This window comes from Bison bison, unplaced genomic scaffold (assembly GCF_000754665.1).
Source record: "Bison bison bison isolate TAMUID 2011002044 unplaced genomic scaffold, Bison_UMD1.0 scf7180017864229, whole genome shotgun sequence".
Classification (NCBI taxonomy): domain Eukaryota; kingdom Metazoa; phylum Chordata; class Mammalia; order Artiodactyla; family Bovidae; genus Bison; species Bison bison.
Genome location: NW_011494801.1, coordinates 1,817,009 through 1,841,532, shown reverse-complemented (window position 1 = coordinate 1,841,532; position 24,524 = coordinate 1,817,009). Strand labels below are relative to the sequence as shown.

At 33.3% G+C, this 24,524-nt stretch overlaps 1 protein-coding gene across 6 annotated transcripts in view; it reads right to left on the bottom strand.

Moving 5' to 3' along the window:
- Window positions 1-24,524, bottom strand: part of DCAF6 (DDB1 and CUL4 associated factor 6) — a 180,342-nt gene that overhangs the window by 38,668 nt on the left and 117,150 nt on the right. For 3 of the 6 annotated variants that reach the window (XM_010846012.1, XM_010846014.1, XM_010846017.1), the window contains 5 exons: window positions 13,117-13,234; window positions 8,261-8,376; window positions 6,712-6,795; window positions 6,166-6,487; window positions 1,148-1,189 (listed from right to left, as the gene is read on the bottom strand). In XM_010846012.1, coding sequence (XP_010844314.1) covers window positions 1,148-1,189; window positions 6,166-6,487; window positions 6,712-6,795; window positions 8,261-8,376; window positions 13,117-13,234 — 682 coding nt within the window. The remainder of the gene's footprint in view (window positions 1-1,147; window positions 1,190-6,165; window positions 6,488-6,711; window positions 6,796-8,260; window positions 8,377-13,116; window positions 13,235-24,524) is intronic. The other 3 variants (XM_010846013.1, XM_010846015.1, XM_010846018.1) reach the window with 1 other exon arrangement.

The following is a 24,524-nucleotide window of genomic DNA, read 5'->3' as shown; positions in this document are numbered from 1 at the left end:
TGGCCACCTAATGCGAAGAGTTGACTCACTGGAAAAGACTCTGATGCTGGGAGAGATTGGGGGCAAGAGGAGAAGGGGACGACAGAGGATGAGATGGCTGGATGGCATCACTGACTCGATGGACGTGAGTCTGAGTGAAGTCCGGGAGTTGGTGATGGACAGGGAGGCCTGGCGTGCTGCTATTCGTGGGGTCGCAAAGAGTCGGACACGACTGAGTGAACTGAACTGAACTGAACTGAATAAGTACTGATTTTGTCAGTATATCAGGTTTTCGGTACATGAATAATGGAGCTGAAACTTTAACTTACATGTTAAAATGTATCCCCCTGTTAGTCTTCAAACTACAGAAGTCTTTGAGGGCTTGTTATCCCTTGATGTGTGATACTAAGTTACTAAGTTATTCATGTGACAGTCCCTTTCTTAAAAAAAAAAAAATCAGAATTTTAAACCTATGAAGAGACTTAGATTGAAGTCCATTTTTTGTTACTTATTTCAAGCAAAAAAGCTGCTAAATGCTACCCCAACTGAGTTTTTAAAAAAACACAAATTGCATTCTTCAACAAATTAGCTAATATTAGCTACTTGCTTTGAGTATTTTGTTGAAGAATGCAATCCAGTAATTTAGTATCACACAGCAGTACTAGCTAATATTTAAAGTGCATCATTTTAGATTATGGGATTCCCTGGTGGCTCAGCAGTAAAGAATCTGCCTGCAGGAAATGTGGGTTCATCCCTGGGTTGGGAAGATCCCTTGGAGAAGGAAATGGCAACCTACTTCAGTATTCTTACCTGGGAAATCCCATGGACAGGGCAGCCTGGCAGTCAGTCCATGGGATCACAAAAGATTAGGACACAACCGAGCCACTAAACAACAATTTCAGATTACAGTTACTTTATCATATGACACACTTGAAGTGAACATCAATTACATCTGCACACAAGAAATTTCTTTTCATTCTATTCCCATGCAGTGCATGCAGCTAAATATAGTTTCTGAAAAGCAACCCATTTATAATGCTTAGCACTTAGAGTTCAGTTAAGTTCAAAGAAGTATTAACTGTTAATAGGAAAAGTGGTTAGCTGTGGAAAAAAGAAGACCTAGCATATTCATCATAGAGTAAAATAATGAAGGAACATACTGAATTACCTCATTATTCTATCACCTATTGTTGTTCCTCTGATATTAAATCTAGTGAAGGGAACACAATAACTAAAGTCACTCACAAAGACTTCACTTCAAAGAACCAAATACTTAAAGCATGAAGGCCACTACTTTTATCATTAATCATATAAATCTAAAATACTTTTGTTACCCTTTGTGACTCAGGGTATTACGTGAGAATATGTCATTCAACTAAATGTATATGAGGAAATTAAAGACAAGTAGCTCACTGAAGATAGACTGGAAGGAAAACATTGTACTTAATCCCTTTATCTTATAAAAAGATTAGAACCTAACCTTGTTACAGAAAGCAGGGAACTTGCAGAGTCATATTATCAATACCATCCACTGGAACACCTACGTTAGCTCCCCAGGGCTGAGCTGCTCTTTAGGAACTAAATAATTAAGCCCTGAGCTGATTCATTTGTCCTAAACATAAGACTGGATAACAAGCAAGTAAAGAATTAACAGAGCTTTTAACTCCCTAGGAGTTCAGTTCTTTCTCTATGATTATTTTTTTCTTTGAAATTTTAATAAAAAATAAACTTGAATCACTAGAAATACTGAAAAAGTGATTATAATGATGATTCAATAGATGACAGCAAATTTACAGTATGCAAAGAATTTTGGCTTTCAAGAAGGCCATGTTCCATAGTCCAAAATAGGTAAATAGAACTGAATTTCTATGCAAATAAGAAACATATTTTTAGAAAGTGGTATCTTTAATCTTTATATAAAAAATTTTAGAGCATCTAAACTGAGTCTATAAAAATCTATTCAAGACTCTTTGAGAACTTCAGAAAGCTTACTTAGATGCTTGTCTCTTTTTAGAGAGTAAAAACCTCTTGGGTTTGTCAAGACGATGAACTGTCAGGCCATCCTATCATTTACTAGAAGTTGGATTTGGTGTGCTGAAAACAGTTTACATGAAGACCATCTAAACAATAAACCGCTAAACACAAAACCACTTTTCTTTCATTCCAAGAGCACCTGTTTATGTCTCTAAATCCAATACATAAAATCCCTAAGAGATGTACATACTACTTTATTTTTTTAAACCATATTAGAAAGTAGATATGTTTGATTATTTCTTTCTTCAATTTAGTTTCCATTTAATGTTCTGTGTTCCTGCTATAAACAAAGTTAAAGGAGATCTAATGTGGTAATTCACAGATTTGTTTTGAACGTTGGTTATCTGTCAACAGAGGAATTTTACCATATACTATAGCTTGGTTTCTTTCTATAAAACTGATCTGTTATAAAGCAGGGATCAGCAAACTACGGCTCTTGGGCCAAATCTGACCAGCTGCCTATTTTTGTAATGAACCACAAGAGACCAGTGGTTTTTATAAATGGTTACATCTTATATGGTTATGTAAGTGCTTACATAATAGCCTCCACTTTGCCTCCTGGCCAGTAAAGCCTAAAATATTTCCTCTTTAGCTTTTTAGGAAAAAGTCTGCTGGCCTCTGCTATAGACAGTCCCAGTTATATTTAGACTGAGACTAGCTGTATTTAATATGAAGAGATTTTAAAATACCTATGTTAGTTGTTAAGGCTAACATTTTATTTTCTAAGACATTTCCTTCTCATGCTTGATCTCAGCTCAAAAGTGAAAACCTGGGTCATATTTATTTAACCGAATTATAAGAATGCAAATCTTTATTTAAAAAATTGTAACTTTGTATTGCAAAGAACTGTTTTGATATTTTCATTAAACGTGTCAAAAATGGCTTAGCTACAAACTTTTTAGGTTTCATTTAAAAATTAAATGTGTGGCAAAAAATTTATGAGATCCACTATGTAATTCTTCATCAAATTAAGGTACAAAGCTAAGTATATACTCTTTAACCATTTTTAATTTTGGGGCCATCTCTCTGGCCTAACCAAACTAATCTTGACTGGGTTCCTCAAATGGCAGCAAGAGGGGACATGCATCCTTTTAGTTTGGCATTTCATCCAAGTGAGATGTTTACTTAGACTCTAAGAACCAAATGGTATGATTTTTACAGCAGAGCTTTGGAATTCTTTATTCCCTTGGAAATAGAAATTCTCACGAACAAAAATCATATGCTTATTCTTAAGCTGGTGAATGATTCTTTTCATGTTCTTAAGAAGTAAAATTTCTTAAACTTTCTATCTTTAGAACAAAAAAGTCAACATACTCATTCCTCCAAATTCTGGAAGTAAGATAAATGGCCAGGGATGAAGAGCCCTTAGAAAGGTACAGAAACAAAAAGTATACTTTATATAGGTAGTTCAAAATTTAATCAATTTGGTACTCAGAAAGTTAGGAATTATCAAAATTATTTACAGAAAAGTCAGAAGGAAGATCTTACATCATTTGCAAATTTTTTTGGTAAATAGCTAGGAAAGAATAATGCAAATTTCAAAGGAAAACTGATGTAATTATGAAACAGCCACTTTAATCACCTCGGCATTATCTCAGTATGTACAACTTTGTGTATGTACGTGTACACACTGATATATATAATATTGTATCTAATTTCATATATTTATTAAAACTATTTTCTATTTATAAATGGTTTGCATACTTGTCCTCTTCAATAAATTAATTTTCTCAAAAGGAAGAATTTTATTATCTTTCTATTACTCTTAAGTAAGTTTACTGCTATGTCCTATAGAATAATATATAGGACAAATAACTAAATAATATATAGGACAAAAAAGGCTAAATACCTAAACTGAATATACAGAATATTAATTAATAGTTAAAAAAAAAAAAAAAGCAGGGAAGCAAATACAGACCAAGAGGTGGTTTCAAATCTGGATCTAACCATGAGAGCACAAATTTAAGAGTACATGCGCAAAGTGGGGTCACTTTCAGGCTGTTGAACCTGATCATCTCTCCTCTAAAAGATTCTGCTAGTCTAGTTCAGCAAATGGGTTTCTTGGGTCAATGAAGCTATCAGGTGCCAATTCTGTGGCATGTCTAAACTTCAGGAGAACCCCTAAAATGCATAAATCATGTATTACAAAAATGATAAGTAAATGATAATACTCAATAGAAAGATAATATAGTTTCTAGTAAGATATCCAAGGTAAGGACAATATGCTGCAAGATGTTCTGCATTCTCTAGGACCCATTCTCCCCACAAATTCTCCTTTTTCATTCATGTTATACTACCGTGTTAAAAAAAAAAATTTCCTTAGGTCTAGAATATACAAAATCTCTGCTTAGCACCTCAAGTTTCCTCATCTACAATGCAGGCCAGGTAAAAGTGTTATATAATTAGCCTGAATACAAGATGTTAAATAATTATTATTTTTTGCAAGTGTCTAATATTTACCAAAAATATATAATTCCTATCTAAACAAACAGACTTGGTAAGTGACATGGTACATTTTACTAGAAATGGATACTTAAATTTCATTTTCAATTACGACCTTAGTATCATTTAAGCTATGTAAGTATAGATAAAAAATGAAGGACATATGTTTGCTTATATAATTTGAAAGCCAAATATGTACAAGCATAAAATAGAGTCTCTGGCTCTCCATCCTAGGTTTTAGAAACCATCAGTTTGATTTTCAAATTGTGCCATGCCTGCCAACCTTATTTGCATACATCAAGTGGTAATAATACTCTATGGGACTCCCTCTGAGTATGGAAAGAAATGAAACTAAGTTTTACTTGTCTAAAATATATACTAAGAATCTGAAGACTAATGTGTGTTAGGTGACAACAAAATGTTGTTTAAAAGTCACTGCAAAGTAAACACTTTGACCAAATATGACTAAAGGCAGATACTTATCCATCTTTTCATAGTTAAGAAACGGCAGCTAAACTGAACTTCAAGTTACTATATTCAGGAATTTTGCTTGTCCTCTCTAGAGCCATTCTTATTGTAATTGCTTTTTAAAGTCTACGTAGCTACATGGAATGTCTTGGTTATTTAATACACCTATCATTTATTTAGTGCTTTCAAAGTGAGACAAGTCCTTTGACTGATTTTCTTCTAAATTCTGACAACAATTCTAAACAATTATAATCTCATTTTATAGATAAGGAAACCGAACCTTTAAGAGATACTAAGTAATTTGAATGAGGAAACAGCTAGTAAATGATAAAACCAGAATTCAAGTCATTATGCTCTTGATCATTATATAACATTGCCACTCTTTAACAGTAAATTAATATTTTCATTGTATTTTTCACTTGACAGAAATGTCAGAACATTTTATAAACAGCAGTACATTGAGCATAAATACATGTGATACAATTCTTCATGCCTGTGAAAGCTAAGATTTTAAAGGTAAAATCTGATTCCCTAGAATGGGACAGAACTTACAATGAGCTATGATGGCACTAATTATAGAAATAGTTTTAGGAACGTATGGAATGCAATATACTTTAAAGATTTACTTTACCTACTAAAAAAATAAAATATATCCTTATGAACACATAAAATCAAAAATGGAAAAAGTTATGAACATGTAAGCAATTTAATTCTTTACTGCAGTTAAAATATTTGTTACTTGGTATGACTTTTCATTTCTGAAACTGAGTTACTTAGTAAAAGTCAGAGAAAAACACAATGTTCTCAAAAAGAGAACTTTATCACACTACCTTAATCCAGGGTTAAGAGAAGAGCAGAAAAACTAAACGCTAAAAAAACCCCAAACTGATACAGGCCAAGATCTCTATGAGGCAACCTGACAACTAAAGATAACCCTAACTCAGTAAATAATCTGTTGGCCATCCTCCATATTCCTTCCTCTGAATCTGTAAACTGAAGACCAAGCCTTTGTGCTGAAGATAAACAGCAATTCTTTGTATCTTCTTCTTTTGCTCAAAGAATGCAATATGTAATATGTGAAATTACTTACAGTTTACAAAATTCTATGAGTTTATATGCCTGAGACACGCTTACAGGAAGTAACTGTCAAAAACGGAGAAACTCTTTTACATAACTTCAAAGAAAGAAATAAAGCTTGTGAATTATATTTTTATAGTTCATGTTAATTAAAAATTTACCAACCTATCACCAGGTCCTGCTCGATACCTTGCACCTGGGATCAGGACTGGGTCGTCGTCACTATCATCTGTGTCCTGGAGAGCAGAGTCCCTGGTCAATGTTTCCTCATGGGCCAAAGACCCGATGGCTTCTGTTTGTGACTGAGGCTCAGGATTGCTGGTACTGGAAGCACTTGGAGTGCTAGTTTGATCTGAAGTTCCTGGTTCTTTGCCTTTTTCAGACAAAGTGGATTCTTCTGCAACCCCACAAGGGCTATCAAGATTGAAGTCATTCCTTTCTCCTGAGCCAGAATCCAATGACTCAGAAGTAAACTTATCTGATTGTGCTGTCAGAAAATAAAGTAGTAATAATTGGTCATGTCAGCAACACTAATTATTTAATCTAACTTCAGACATTTTCTAATATAAATCTAATTCCCCTACATGAAGAACAAAATTCCACAACACATCTATTTGGAAATGGTCTCTAACTCTGGAGAGACTAACACAGATTAAGGCTTCTTGCTTTCCTATAATGAAGGAATTATCTAAGGAGAACAAAACAACTCACCTGTATCTATATGGTTTTGAACTGTGCTTTCTGCAGATGTACCTTCCTGAAGTGTCACATCCTCTGATGATTCTTCAGGAGTTTCTGGGAATTAAACCAAATTATCATTAACTCCTAACTTTTTTTTGTTAAGAAAAATAAACACTAATTTAATTAATATTCTAGGTTTCCTATACATAAGCAGTTCTTAACCCTTTTAGGGTCATAGAAACCTCTGACACTCAGATAAAAACTCCCCCAGAGTATAATGCAAATACTATGTTTGTACCCACAAAATAGTAAAATACTATCAGGAACAGATTTGGGTATTCGCTACTTGTTTATCACTTCTGCCCACTGCCTCTTCCCAAAGCCTATGCATGGACCTTCAGGAACTCTATGTGAAGAATCCTGCTTGAGATTATTCCTCCCAACTGACATTCCTCATTTTGATTTTATTTTCCCCTAAATGTCAAAGAATATAAACTTAAAAACCGAGTATTTTTCTTCCTTTTGTCATATACTTGGTCTAATTTGAAATATCATGAGCAAAGAGTAAAGTTAGCCTCACCATAAATTCTATTTGGCTACTGAAAATGTTTATTTCTGGGATTTAATTCTATAGACCTATGAAGGATCAGGTTTTTTTGTTCCTAATTGGATATCTGCTTGCTAGATAGTCATCTTGCTGCTGCTAAGTCGATTCAGTCGTATCTGACTCTGTGCGACCCCATAGGCGGCAGCCTGCCAGGCTTCCCAGTCCGTGGGATTCTCCAGGCAAGAACACTGGAGTGGGTTGCCATTCCCTTCTCCAATGCATGAAAGTGAAAAGTCAAAGTGAAGTCACTCAGTCGTGTCCGACTCTAGCGACCCCATGGACTGCAGCCTACCAGGCTCCTCTGTCCATGGGATTTTCTAGGCAAAAGTACTGGAGTGGGGTGCCGTTGCCTTCTCCTTATATGTATTTAATTCTTGTTAGCTCTGTTACACTGAAGTATGTATTCATTTAATGAAAAACGATTCATGAATTCATTTATCAAGTATGTACTGAAAATCTACTGTGTTCTAAGGCTATACTAAGCCGTAAATTTCATATGATGATCACATAAAAATATTCCAGGAAAGGGTTCTAAAAACATTCTCCAAATGGCTCTTCTTATATGAAACAGGATTCACTCATAACCTGTTTAGATTTTAACTCTTTTTTCTTTCCCTCCATAAACAACCAATATTCTTTGAAAAAAATCAAGATAGATACTTTGGATTTCACTGCTAGGTATAAAAATGGTAATGATAACTCAAGCCAACATTTATATCTAATGTACTGTCAGTATGATGACCATCTATCCTGGCCACTGTACCCACAGAGGGGAACTACACTTCCCTGTGATGCCTCATCTTAAATGCTTAAGGTCCCTATCTTTTGCGTTTGCTATTGATAATTCATCAATAGCAGTGAGTGGACTACTGATGCAAAAGTTAAAAAACAAAACTGTAGCACTGATGTATCAGAAAAATAGGTAAACAAACATCCAACATTGGGTTTTGTCAGGACAAAATATCACCTTACTTGCTTCACTCTCTCCTTCTGGTGGTTGCACTGGGCTCTGTGGGACCAAGGATTCCTCCTGATCCTCAGATTTGCAGTGGCTCCCATTTCCTCTGGAACTTGAGGCAGTACTGCTCCTACAATCAAGACAAGCTATTTCACCAAGAAGTTAATAAATGTCAACTTTTAGGATAATTTTTGTAATTTACAACTAGAGAAGCTGATCCAAAAACTTCAGACTATAATATTTTACAACTAGAGAAGTTGATCAAAAAAATTCAGGATACAAATAAAACACAAGATTTATATTAGCAGTACTTGTGAAACATCACTTAAAAAAAAAATCAAGGTGATTATTCTAATCCACTTTTAATATTAAAGAGAGACTTAAAAATATAAATTCTTCACTGACTGATGCACCTACGATCTGGTATATATTTTTACAAGTCTCTCTATTGAATTTTAACTTAATTACATAATCTCTCTTCTTGTCCTCACTACAGATGTTTCACCATATTAAAATTCTTACTGATTTTACAAACTTTGATCATACACCCTTTTAGACTTTATTGTTCTAGGCTACTTTTAAATTGATACTTGAAAAGAGGCCTGGGAGTTTCTTTGGTCTTTGAATTGCCCTTTGTAGATCACTGCCAGTTCTAGATTGCTGTTCAAATATGGCAAGTGATCGACACCATAGTTTTGTAGAAGGAGAGAATAATGTTTTTCTATTTTAGTTTTAATACCTACCTGATGATAACCATAATTCTGTTAGAATTTCTGGCTAGAGCAGAACACCATACCAAGTTAAATAAATAATTTTCAATGAACATTCTGTGACAAATCATGACATATGTGTAAAAAGGGAATTGAGTGGGAAAGAAAATAGAAGAAAATGTATAACAATCTTATTAAGGTTAAAATTAAATTCAGAAAAATGGAACAATTTCTTAAATTTAGTAAAGATGTGAACAAGAAAAAACTGAACGGCTACAACAACTTAAAAAACGTTAATTATAGACAAATAGCAGTGACTCAATAAACAATAAAAATTATCATGGAATGTTTGTCAAAATTTTACAAAAGCTTTTTTTTGGGCTAATTACGGAAGTCAATTTAATTTTTTTTTAATGGCATCCATGTATATTTTTAAGAAAAATGCATATCTACATGGGTATATACACAGAGGAAAAGATCAGAAAGGACATTTATCAGAAAAATATCAGAAAGATGACACCAATGTTAACTGTCATCTCAGTTGGGTTACTGTAATTTTTTTTTCAACTTTTCTTTAAGATTCTTATTTCTTTTGCAATGAACATGTATTTCTTTATAACCAAAAAGTTAGGTATAGCAATTCTGATAAAGATAAGCCAATGTGATATATACATCTTTTTTTTTCCCCCATTGAGAAAGTTATGATGCAGGCTTAAATAGAATGCTCAGTGTAGAAGTTATGATAGGGCACTGATGTAGGAATACAGAGCCGTTAGTGGAAAAGACAAGTAATCAAGTAAATACATTTAGCATGTGTGACTATGGTATTTTAAAATTATAGATAAATGACTGACTAGATTGTTCAATAAAAGGTACTGGGAAAAAGGAAAAGCCATGTGGAAAAATTGAGGTATAAGCCCTACATCATACTTTATGGTAAAATAAACTATAAAAAGACTAAACATATTTTTAATATAAAAGCACAGAACTATAAAAGGAAATCAAGAAGAAATCTTCCTCTAATTCTGAGAAGGACAAGGAGCATTAATTAGCTCACAAGCTGAAACCATAAAGTGAAACTACCGTAAGCACTTAAAGACAAACAATAAACTGGGGAAAATATCTGCAACAAATGAAAGACGAATGATATTATCTTCACTTAATTCTATATAGCTCCTATAAGTCAGTAAGAAAAACATAAACACCACAGTAAAAAACTGGGCCAAGGATATGAAAGGCAATTTATAAAAGATGACAACTGTAGCTAACAATTATTTAAAGCTTATCGTGTGCCAGTCAACGAGCTAAGTGCTATGTACCTTTTCTGCATGGTCTCATTAAATCTTCCCAATAAACCCTGAGGAAGGTTGTATTAAATATTCCCATTTTCAGATGAAAAAACTGGTATTTACAAAGGTCCGACAGCTAGTCAGGTTCAGAGTCTCAACTATTTGTCTGTGTACTCTATTGCCTTCCTGTCATCAAAGAAACTAAAATAAAAGCAAGACATCATACCGGCATAGATGAAAAAGACTGCATTTTACAAATCTTTTTTATAATGAATACAGAATACTTTTATAACCAGAAAAAAAGGCTACCTACTTTTTTGCTAAAGAAATAAGAAACTAGTAAATAAGAGAATATAATTCATGGTTAGTTTTCAAAGAAGAAAAAGTACCATTCAAAAGAAGAGTGGGACTAAAGATGTTTGGTTAAAATATGCTCAGATGAGATTCTTGATAAGAAATCAGTCCCTTCTGTACAGAAACATGAGAAAAGACTTGAGAATAAATATGATAATCTTTTGTGATCTTAAATTATATACTAAGAAAAAGAGCCAGGGATATCATAATTTTTAAAAGCTGAGGTCAAACAGTAGAGATCATAAAGAAATTCTATTGACCATGCCTTCAAATATACATCTAGAATCCAATCTCTTCTTACTACCTCCACTGCTCCCATCCTGGTCCAAGACACCACCTCAGCCTAGCGTGCTGCAGTCCACAGGGTCGCAAAGAGCCGAACACAACTAAGCGACTGAACACCACCTCTCACCTTGCTTACTGCCAAAGCCTTTTAACTGGTCTTTCGGTTTCTGCTGCTGCTGCTAAATCGCTTCAGTCGTATCCGACTCTGTGCGACCCCACAGACGGCAGCCCACCAGGCTCCCCCGCCCCTGGGATTCTCCAGGCAAGAACACTGGAGTGGGTTGCCAACCCAAGGCCTATTCTCTACACAACCAGATCTACACAGCCAGAGATACCCTTTTTCCTTTTAAGACCCTTCTCACTTCCCCGGCTGACCTTATCTATAATAGATACTGGCCTACTCTCTCCTTTGGTCACTCCACTCCAGCTACACTGTTTTGTTTTGTTTTCTTTTTAAGATCTTTGAACATACTAAGACTGCTCCTACTTCTGCACCATTGTACTGGCTTTCTCTCTGCATAGAATGCTCTTCCCCCAGATATGCATAGCTCACTCCTCCTTACCCTTTAAACTGCCCAAATGTCATCTTCTCAATGATGCCTACCCTTTCCTGGGGTTTTCCAATCATCTTTACCTGGTCTATTTTCTTCCACAGCACTTAATACCATTTAATACGCTTTTGCTATACAAATCATTTATTTATTATGTTTATCATCTGCTTCCCATACCTAGAGAATAAGCTCAAATAGGGCAGGGATATTTTTTGTCTATTTTTTTCATCAGTGTATTCCCAAAGTCTAGAGCGGGCTTTGAAACACAGAAGGTATTCAATAATAATAAATGAAAATGCTATTTAATCAAAGATTTTAATATTAAAAAACACACAGAAACACAAATGGAAACCTGTGAATTACAATAATTATCATATATCAACATATAATTAATTATATATTAATAAACAATATATAACTATATTATATATCATTTATATACATTATATATTATACTAACATATAATATATAATAATGTACAATTTAATATATCAATTATCTAGAATAATTAATATATTGGTTATTAAATGATTAACATAACCACCATATATTAATCACATATAATTATATTAATATATAATTAATTATGTTAAGAAAGATTATGTTGCCTATATATTAATTTACATAATAACAATAATAAATTTAAATATAGTATTTTGGATGCTGTCTCTCATGATAAAGGCAATGAGACAGTGGCAAAGAATTTAGGAAGTTCACATAGCTAATTTTTTAAATATCATATTTAACTAGATTAATGAGTAATAAATATAATCAGAAATGCCATCCAAAAGAATCTATACCACCAATGAAGTTCAAACTCCTAGTAATAAACTAAATAAAAATTATTGAAAAATCAAATACGTAAGTTACAAATAAATGAATATACTGATATTGAATACTGGCCTGGAGACAGCAAAACATGTACTTTCATATGCTGTTGGGAGAAATGTAATGACAGATGATCCTTTTGAAAATAATTTTTCAATATCTTTTAATCTAGATACAGTTTTATTTCTGGAAAAAGTACCCCAAATCAATCACCTTAAAAGTAGGAAAAAAGCTTGTAAACAAAGATATTCATAGTCTTATTTGGTAAAAATAAGTAACTTCACTGCCTAACTAAAAGGAAATGGATAAGTAAAACTATGGTACATCCTTTTGATGGATTCTATTAGCTGACAAAATAATATTTATGAAAACTAAGTAGTAATATGGGAATATTTATTATAAAGTTAACTCTATGAGGAGAATTAAATATATTCAGTATCATTAAAATAATGTCAAACCAAAAATATATATGTATATACACATAAACATACATCTTTTACATTGGACCAAGCCTGCAAAAACCTCCAAATTGTTAGGCTTATTAATTTTTGCACTATTAGTATACTGGTGATTGAGCATCTTTTGCATTTTCTATCAGAAAAATATCCCAGGACCAGCAATATCAGTATCACCTGGGAATTTTTTAGAAATGCAAATTCTCTGACTCCACCTCAAACTCTTGAGAGTGGGGTCTAGTAATCTGTGTTTTAAGAAGCTTTCCAAGTGATCCTGAAGCATGCTAAAGTTTGAGAACCAATACATTATTGCAAAACAAAGATGAACTGTTAAAAATAATATCTAATACAATCCTACAAAATGGCTAAAAACATCTTTACAAAAACATTAACTTACCATTCATCTGTAAAGTTCAGTTTTATTGTGCTTGTAGTTGTTCCTTCTGTGCTGTAGTGCAAACTTAAAACTGGTTCACCTGTCCCTGGTTTGGGGCTCAGCTTTTCATTATTGTTATCTGAAAATTGTGTTTAAAACATTTGAAAAAAGTCTCTGAAATCAATAAAAAGATGACATTTCCTAAAATTTCTAAAACTTAAATTAGGCTGTCCTTGTCATAACTCTTTCTCACATCTGTTATGGTTCTCACTTAAAGTTCAAAAGCAAGTGTTATAGAAATACTCTATATTTCAAAGTGGCATTGAATCAAATTCTAGCTTTGCAACATGACTCCCTTTGATTCAGATGAAAATCACACACATTTGAGAACCATATTTAGTTGTTAGGGAATCAAAGAACATTAACATGAAATGACATACTTTATAAACTGGTATTTTTATTTAATGGAATTCTCAGGACTTTTTTCCTTCAGTTGCTAGAGTATTAAGAATAATTATCATTGGCTCCTTCAGAAATTCTGAGAAGATGCAAGGGCTCAAAAGAAGCTGTTTAGTAAAAATTTTGCTGCAATTAACTGCTATCAAATTCTTTGTTCTTTCAAATTCATAGACTTACAATCTAGGGAGGGATTACAGCCTGTACTCTATTGGGAAGGAGAGGGGAGAAAAATTTAGTTATTTTCTAAAACTCTGTTATAAGATCATACCTTTTGATATATTCCATTCTCCCCCCCAACTAATCTTGAAAGAAATTTGTTTTCTAAATTATGGGAGGCAACTCCATCTTGAGTCCATAGCTGATACTCATAATACATGTCTATCTCAACATATAAAATCTTTATAAAATGGTAAATAAAAATTAAGAAACTCAGAAATCAATACAAATCACTTTAAAGCCACCTCTTTCCTCCTCTCCAAAAGGAGTACTCAGATATTCAAAGACAAATTTGAACAGGGCTTTATAAATTTTTCATTTTATGATGAATAACAGCTTGGGGGAACATTAAAATGTATATACAGAATAAAAACTGCTATATAACCAAACATGTAATATTTCTGCCAGTTCCTTGCAGAAAGAAAACTCATCTGTAACAATACTTATTTTCTGGATACTATTTCAAGCACTTGATACAGTACCTGATGGTACTAAAAAGAAGCTTTCTGTCATGAAAACAGTATCAACATAAGCAGTAACAACTTAATGAAATCAAAATTACTCAAGATTTTTGGTTATTGGGCCCACTTTTTATTGCAATAAAGAACTCGTATCTTTCTGCATTCCTTTTGAACATGCTAGAGCACTTACTAAAAGAGAACCTGACAGAAACTCTGCTCTAGCTTTTATCCTGTGAGAGGACAACTAACAGGACTTAAGAATACAGAACAGTAGCAGAAAGGAAAAAGGATTCTCTCCAAGAGAGGAGAAGCCAAGCTGATAAAATTCAGGATTATCAGTTCTTACATCTTCACTTCTAACTCATGTGACATCCTCTTCTATAATATTAATTGCTTTTTGAAAGTAAAAGTTTGAATCAGTTATAAAGCTGGCCTACCAAATTGTATTCATTCTGTTTCCGTACTACTTCTGTTGACTATGTCCTTGATATAAACAGCTGCTAAGAAAAAAAAATTAACCATCCATTACAACTTTCAAAGATATGATAATTCAGTGTTTTAGAGGAGGTATTTTACCAAATGGCTCTCTTATAAAATAACCAAATTAACCTATCTTGAGCTTATGTAAAATTATCAAGAACAGGACTTTTTTTAGGTCCACATCATGAGGCTTGCAGGATCTTAGTTCCCTGACCAGGGACAGAACTTGCACTCTTGGCAGTGAAAGCCACAGTCCTAACCACTGGACACCCAGGGATTTCCAAATGGCACTTTTGAAGCATCTGTCCTATCCTTGACAACCTTTGACATATTTGCTGTTAGTCATTTGTCCACATAGAGTTTTCCCTTATTCTTTAGTTATGTTGCTGAAATTTCTATCCCACTAATGCCAAAACCACAGTCATTCTTAAGATATGGAATTGGTGATGACAGCCAAAAGGCTGAATGATAAGAGTAAGAGGTTAGTTAAGAGGTAGAGTTGGGGCTATTTTTTTCATTATCTCTCAAACATTTTATAAACTGCTTTGCTATTATTTTTCTTTTAAAGTAAAGAAGGAATAGGGGGGGAAAGCAGGTGTGAGAGAACTGTAGGATTGAATTTCTTAGGCCTGCTTTGGTTAATAGGAGCATAAGTTTTAAGAAGACATTTAACAGCACAACACTGTAAATTCAACTGCTACAATACAAAATTTTTTTAACAAGAAGCCATTTACTGATTCATGTTGATGTTTGGTAGAAACCAATGATATACCATAAAGAAATTATCCTTCAATTAAAAAAAGTTTAAAAAACGAAGCCATTTAAATACTTTATCAAAACTTCCTTTTTGAGTAAAATTAGAGGCAGCTATAGATATTTGCATGCTATGACTAAAGGAATATAGTAGACAAAGAGCTAGCTGTTGAGAGGTCCAAATGGTGTAGAAAATATCTATCAACTTCCAAGACCACCTCCAACCTCCAAAAGCAAGAAGTATCCTTAAGCTGATCAGTGTGAATTAATACTTTCTTCCGAGGTTACCTATTACCAAGTTATTATTTAATCTCTCTGTAATATAATCCACACATTATAAAAATTCATGCAAAGCACAGCAGTACTCATTTAATTTACAAAATGACTACAGTTGACAGAATTTGTTCATTTAAACTGTCAACGAAGTCATCAGCCTGGAGTAAAATGGGCTCATCATTATATCTGTTAGTTACAAATACTTCAGACCACCCCCTGCCCCCATCTAGTTCAGTTCTCTCTTTGTAGCGTTAAATATAAATTACATCTCAGGCAGAAACACTGCACAACACAGAACCTGGTTTCTTCAACTGAAGCACTGATGCAAGTATATATCTGAAATCTAAAAATTTATTTCCTAGCCTTGTTCATTCTAGTCTTCCTAATTTAATACTCCTCTTCTTGATGTATACAACCTATCAGATTGAATTTTCTCAGAAATGTAGATAAGTTAATAAACAGTTTCCAATAAAGTGCATATTTTAAGCTAAAAAGGTCTATAAAAATCTAAAGAACCAATAAATTAAATTTTATTATCTTATTTGAAAAAACACTTGTAACCATTTTAATTTTCAATAACTTGCCCTGTGTGTTAGAATCTAGATCAGCAAATACATCCTAAAAATTGCATTATTTGTATGCTTACTTAGAAATATATTACTGAAATATTTTGCTTAAAAAGTAGAGATTTTAATTTAGGAGGAGTCTTAGGGTTGAGAACTTAATCAAATCCAATGACTATGTAGAATGCACCATCATAACAGTAACTAAAGTTTGTTGAACATTACCATGTCCCAGGATATGTATAACCTTTGTAGCACATACTTTTATCTCCATTTTATAGATGATGAAACTGATAATAATGTGGTAGATTCTTTTTCTCTAAGTTTCTTTCTATATGAAGTTCTTACTTGCTATACTATCTTGGAAAAAATTTGAATACTAAGTAGAAAATAAGATTCCTTCAACACATATTTTAATTAAGAAATATCAACTGTCGGTATTATTTCTCAAAAAAGATATATAATTTATACCAGCAACTCTGACAAAGTTCTGGTAATGCAAACTGTCACTTTGGCATCAGACTATTGGAAAACTATCCTGTATCTTTTCCAGGGCACTGAGAGATTAAACTGTCAATAAAATTGTGGTGCACTTAGCACAAGGACAGTGTGAGGGGAAAAAAGCACTTTAAATTTGTTCAACCTGCTAAGGTGGCCATACATATTGCTTTGATTTCAATTATCAAGAACAACAGACGATGTTAGTAGCTTAGAGTGATCTCTACCCAGGCAAACTACTACCCATTCAAACATATGCTTCAGAAGCACAGTCATAAAAACATAAAAATCAAGACAATATACTGTAAAAGATTTCATTCTTTGGAGTTAGAAGTGAATAGTCAGTAACATGAGATTCTAGAAAGCAAATTTAAAATAAAAGAGCCCTTTGCAGATTAATGCACTGGCTCAGGAAAAAAATTATAGAATGGGCTGGAATATAATTTGAAAGGAACTTCTTTGATCTTTACTTAATTAGGTAGCTTCCAAGCCTTTCACAGTAATAACCACAAATAAACTTTTGTTGTTGTTGTTTAATACACATTTTCAAATCATTCAGTCTGTGCATTTTGACTATAATCATTTGTGGCTCTAAAAAAAAACATGCTCAAAGTAGATAACAAAATATGCTATCTTGGTAACTAGATTTGTATATCATCTAAATATTGTTTGGTCTTTCAGCTAGGATGTCCCTGGAGACCTATCCTATGTATAAATTTAAACAAAGTTATCAAAATGATGATAACTAAGTAGAATATCGCCACAATAATTAGTTCAGAACCACTATGCCCAACATTTTCTCTCTGCTAGGTCACTATTCTAACTGTACAATCTTCCACCACTAATCATGTATAGTAGCTGAGATAAGTTGTGGATCATGTAGAAATAATTTATTCTTTGCCTCAGGGATTTTCTATTATACAAAGAACTTGTCAATATTTTCCCTTTTGTTATGCCCAATGTTTAAAATAAAAATCAATTTACAAGGAAACAAAATGTATGATGAAATCCTCTGAAATAATATTGATACATCAATAATTAAGCTCAACTATCTCCACAAATTTTGTACCCCCAACTTGCCTGACATACATAGAAAGGGCAAACATCTGAAGTATAATTTCTAGGCCAAGGTAAAATTTCCATTTGTAAATGTCAGGAACCTATAACTTTTCCGCATAACTCAAGACTACTGGATATCCAAGTCTTCCAATCATTTGTATAAGGAGGCATACTCTGACCCTGATTCAAAGTGGAGAAATTGTTTCTAGGAGTAGATTCTAAACAGGGAACTACTATCCACCACATAGATGACTGTGAGGCAAGGCTCTTCTTTTGAAACTCAATGTTCTCACTAGTGTAATCTGACTTTATATAGAAATGAACTATTTTATGAAAGCCAAAAACAAAGTATAACTTTAACACTAATATTTACTAGGAAATCTCTCCTATATAATCTTTTGGAAGTAATATTCTAGTCAAATTTTACTTCTGACAATCAAAATCTACCTGTGTATCAATAACGATCATTTTAATCCAATATACTTTTTTCATGACATAACACAAAAGTGATTTAAACTTAAAACATGGGGTTGGGATACATATAGAATCAGACTATGCCTGGTTCCATTTTCCCTCTGATATTTAAAATTTATGGACTGAAATACAGTTGTCATTTTATCTATGCGACATAGGTTTTCTTTCCCTGTACTCCAGAACTGTCAAGTCTTATATCCCTCTGTTCATAAAAGTCTTCTATTTCTATTTCACTTTCAGTTTTGAGGGAGAACAGATAGTAAGAAAATAACTAAAAATGCATATCCCATGTGGCACATAAACCCTACCAAAATTCTCATCCAGTGTTTTTCTTTTCATGACTCTTTCCTCAGCTATATTCTATTTAAAAAAAAATCAAATCTGTCTGTCCCTCTGATTGATCAGATTACTTAGCACGGTAAAATGCGACTTCCAGATGAAAATGAAAATGAACAGCTTAGAAGAACTCTCTCTAAAACCACTTTCCCCTCCAGCTACCATTCTCCTTGCTTATTGTTTTGAAGTACTTTTCTTATTTCTCATCTCCACTTTTTCTCCTAAATCTGCCCTCTATCAATCCAGTGAAACTGCTCTAATGAGACTGACCACCTCTGAACTTACTCATCTAGTGGGAGAATTTTTAGAACTCATCTACACTTGACCTCTCAGCAGCAAGCAGACAACTCTCTTGTATTTGAAAATTCTCTTCTCCTGGCCTCATGCTCTGTAATACTTAAAGCAGGTTTAAGACACACCCTCACCCTTCTCCCTCCAAACAGGTTTTCACTGCTAAACCATCTCCCAAATAGAAATTCTGGAGTTGTTACTTCAGTTTATACTCTAGACTCCTCTTCAATTATTTGCCTCATTCATCAAATCCTGTATACTCTACATTCTAAATATTTCTTGACTCTCTTCACATTTCTACCTTATCTCTATCATCAGGTTAAAATCCTTACTGGAGATAGAATTTTAAGGAGAACCTCCTAAGTGATTTAGTCTCTAGTCAATTCTTCATATTCTATTCAGAACAAATGAGATCAGGCCGTATGTCCTGTTTTTAATTCTTCACCAACTTCCTATTACTCTTAAAATCTAAAACCCTAAAAAGTTCAAAAGGTCCTTCTCAATACGGACTCTACCTATCTCTTGAAGCCACAGCACACCCCAGTCATACTGGAATTCTTCTAGTCATTCTAATGTGATTTTCTCAGAGCCTCTGCAAATGCTATTAATATCCATTATCCCCTTTACTCCTTCTCCTTGACCTAACTTACTCATATAATCATCTTTCAGATTGCAACTAAAATGCCTCATCCTCAGGAATACCTTATTTGAGCCTGTGCCAGAAGAAACAAAGACTCACTCGTGTGTTCCCCACTAAACCTTGTTTCCTCTTTTAAAACTCTTATGACATGTGTATTTATTTTTACATCATCTGTCTTTACTGTTAGATGAGGCAAAGGGTAGTGGTTATGATCACAGACACTGCAATCAGACTGCTTGGATTTGAACCACATTCCTAACATAGACACACAATGTGTGACTTTAGACAAGTTTCTTAACCTCTCTTTACCTCAGTTTCCTTATCTGAAAATGGGGATAATAATGATACCTGCTGTATAAGACTGTGAAGAGGATTAAGTAAATAAACATATAAAAATTGCTCAAAGTAATGTTTGACATACACAAAAAATGCAATATAAGTGTCTATGTTATTATTATGGTTAATAACTCTATTATTATTACTACTATTATTAATTAACTCTATGTTCCGAGCACAGGGAGCATTAGCTTTATTATTCGTGCATCCTGGTACCAGGCCTAGTATTTGCCACAAGGTAACAGGCATTTAATATGAGTTGAATTAATGAAACAGATACACAGATATGACTCTACTACTTATTTCACTTGTCTTTACATATCTCTTGGAGTCTTGGCTTCTTCATCAGTAAAATGAGGATCATATTACCTCATTAAACTGCAACAAATGGGATAATAGATACAAAATTCTTAACACAGTGCCACTTATATACTTAAAATTCAATGAGAGCTATTTTTATCATAGACAATTCTGAATTAGAAAACAATTTAACTAAAAATGTAGACATTGACTTGGGTAGCAACAGGTGGAACAAGTGAGTACAGGCAAATGAATTATCTCATCTCCTTTTCCCCAACTTCCAAAAAATGAAATATATCACTAATTGTTAGAACCTAAACTGAGTAGTTGGGGAAAAGGAGATGACCTATTTCATTCTAAGCAACTAAGTGATAACTAGTTCTAGAGAATACAAAAAAAGAAATCTAAATGAAATATGATTTCATTAACTTTTTTCTTCTAGAATTTAAATACAGTATACACAGATATTTTCCAGTGTGAATATTGAACTTAATTTCCCAACTAATACAGCAGACTTTAATCATTAGATATTTAACAAAAATTAGTTGTCAAAGTACATTTAATGTCATTTAAAATATCACTTGATGTAATATTGTCAAAATGACATTATTAAAATAAACTTTCAACTTGGTGACAGTATATAATCTTAAGGGAATAATACTTAACAAGACACATTCAGTTTTTCCATTCCCAATCTACCCTAGTAGAATTAGTAAAATCTGTTTCAGTGGTTTCTGACCATCCACAAGTCTCTTTCTGTAAGTAAACCTTTCATTAATGTCAAAAGAAGTCTGCTTATTAAAATAATGGATAATTAGTATTTATGTTTCCAATGTCCCAAATTACCATTTTTATTTCTTTAAATCTAGAATAGAAAATGAGTGTCTGACACATGCATAATTGCCTACAGGTATAAGTCTCAGATTTAATGGCATTATCAACTTCCACTTAATGATTATCACTGTAATGAATATAAAGCAACTTACTACAGTCATGGCCGTAATTTCAGGCAAAATTATTTCCTTATACCCTCTGAAAAGTTAAATGTTAAGATTATACATTTCTTTTGTTATTGTTGTTACTGTTACTAAAAGAGGGGGGAATTTCTGGCCTAAATATTTTTAACAGGAAAAAATTGCTAGTTTTATTAAAAGGCAAGAGCAGTACATGTCAGAAGAGGCTTTTTCCCCTTATAGTAAGTATGAAAGAGATATAAATAAAAGGAAAATCAAAACTACTTATTAGAATATATTATTCAAACTAAATGCAGGACAAATGTAACTGTGCTTATTTAAATAGTTTCTAATTAGCACAGAAGGGTTGTCAATGTGTGTACACATAGCTGTAAGTTTTACAGCAAAGTATTTCACAACAGGAGAAAAACAACATATATGCTGTACACCTATTTCTTTAAAAAACATTTTAATAAAACAAAAACTACTTAGGCAACCAGGTAGCTGCATTTATGGTCTTAAGGTTTAAACTAAATATATTAGACTAAGCTTTTTTTAAAAATTCAAAATAAATACATGAAAACACTGATCAGAATCAATCAGTTCAATAATGTACATATAATTAGTGAAAGAAAATAAATCTTTGCAGTGACACATGTCAATTACTATTAAAATTTTTTTATTAGTAACATTTTTATCCTGGTAATCCTGAATCAAAATAAAGAAAATCTATGAACTCTATGGGAAATTAAATTAAGCAACATGTAAAAGCACCTGGACATCTGGAAGATGAACACTGTCAGGTAACTATAAAACTGAATTATCAATTAAAAAATGTATTAGTGTCTCTTTAAAAGAAAAAAGAAATTTTAAATATGCTTAAGATAATTATTATATATTCAGGAAAAAACTTATTTAATGTACTAATTTTTCCATTCTACAAGGTAAAATGGAGAACAGAGGTCTAGTCAAAGATTAAAATAGCTTATCTGAGGACATCAATTATTCCCTATACATACTCTTCTACAAAGATTCTTTACTTTGTAAACATACTCAGTTTTGAAATTATTACTTCCTCCCAGACATTACCTTTTCTCTGTCTTTTCATTTGTAATGAAAAGCTTACTGAAAGAGTCATCTACATGACAATGTCTCCACTTTAAGAAAAAAATCTTTCTCCTCCAACCACTACTATCTGGCTTCTGCCTCCACATAATAACTGCAGTGCCAAAGCACTGCCAAATTCAAGAAAATTTCTCAGTCCTTTTTATATCTGACAGCCTTACGTCACAATGCACTTACTGATGAGTTCCTCCCTGAACTTTACTTTTCCCGTGACTTTGGATACAGCATTCTTTCTGCCCTATTTCTCAGATCACTCTTTTTCTGTCTCCTCAGCCAGGTCCTTTTCTCTGCTTGCTCTTTGTAGTATAGACTTTCCTCTTTTCACTTAATCCTCTCTTCCTAAGACCATTTCATCCACTCTCACCATTTCAACTGTTATCTCCTAAGTTGACAATTCCTATTTTTATCTCCACCTCAGACTTCTCTGGTGACTTCCAGAAACTATGATATTTCTCCATCTGATGTTCAAAGGTAATTTAGACTAAACGTATCAAGAAAATCTCATGTATCTTTTTTCCCCTGTAACTGGCAGTTTCTCCTGAAATCCCTATCTTAGTTGACAGTATTACTATCTATTGCCCCATTGAGACACCTGGGTAACATTCTCTTGTTTTTAAAAACTAATCTTTCTCAAAGTCCCATCAATTCTAGCTCTTAAATATTTAAAAAAAAAAAAACAAACCCTGTCCATTCTTCTCATTTCCAACTGCTATACTTTAAGATCGAATTACACATCCACTCATCATCTCTCACTTGACCTACTGCAATAGGTCATGTGACCTTTTACATGGTCTTGCTATTTTCAATTTTACTCCCTTCCAATCAACCATCTATAAAGCTGCCAAAATGATCCAATACATAAATCTGGTCATGTTTCTCCCAAGCTAGAATAATTTCTAGGGCATCTCACTGCTTAAACAATTGTTTTATTCATTCATTCAACAAAATATCTACTGTTTTGAAAACAGATATGGTGTTAGGCACTGAATATACTATAGTGAATGAAAACATTCAGAGAATACAGAGAAAGACAGGTATTAAACAATCCCTTAAATAAAGGTATGATTATAAATTTTGACAAATGTGATGAAGGATAGCAGGTCACAAAGAGATAAAGAGAGGAGAACTACTTCTGATTAGAATGTCATACTACTTTTGGAAAAGTAGTATCTAAGTGAGTTTTGATGAGTAGAAGTTGCTGAAGACAAAAACATTTTGGTAGAGACAATAGCATTCACAAGAAATTTAAGAGGGAAATGAGCTTAGAGTGTTGTTAGAAAAACTGAAAGAAGGCCAAATTGTCAAGAGCTGAGTGAGTGAGAGAAAGGGCCAGGAGTGCAGGGCTCTGCAAGCCAAGGCATGGATTTAGATTGCCTTAAGGGAGAAGGAAATGGCAACCCACTCCAGTGTTCTTGCCTGGAGAATCCCAGGGACGGGAAAGCCTGGTGGGCTGCCGTCTATGGGGTCGCATAGAGTCAGACACGACTGGGGCGACTTGGCAGCAGACTTGGCAGGCAGCAAGGGCAAACAGTTTAAAAGTTTTAGGCAAGTGAATAACAATATGCTTAGATTTACATTTTTAAAAGTTTACTCCGCCTGGAGATAACAGATGCAGACTGATAGGATGTGAGAAGACCAGTTAAGAGGTTACTGTATTAGTCCAGGTGAGAAAGACAACAGTGGGGAGTTTCAGTTCACTTTTATAGTAGACATTATCTCTAGGTGATAAAACCCTGTAATGTAGAAGTCCCCCCGTACATTAAAAGATGTACTGCTGAATAAAAAGGCATGTAAAACCTCAGGACTTAATTCATTTGGATATGCTGTCATTTGAACATTTCTGCTCAGAGAACTTCTTACCGAGTTACACTGATGATGGTCTATCATCATGCAGCTTCTGCCAAGCCTACTCAATATCTGACCTTTTATATAACATCTCCACTCATAACTGAAAGCAAATATGCTTTACATGGCCCAAAAAATACTCCTGATTTCTGCCTCCAAACTAGCTTACCCTAGTAAATGGAATAGTTTACCCAGGCATTGGTGGCAAAAATCTGGGAGCTATCCTTTATTCTCATTTCCTTCTGTCATATGTCATAATATATATAAAGTAATTACAATATAAATATAATATTCAACATAATTCTATGGAAATTTTTCTGTAAGATTAAATAAAATATGAATTTGGCTACAAACTCTTCAATAG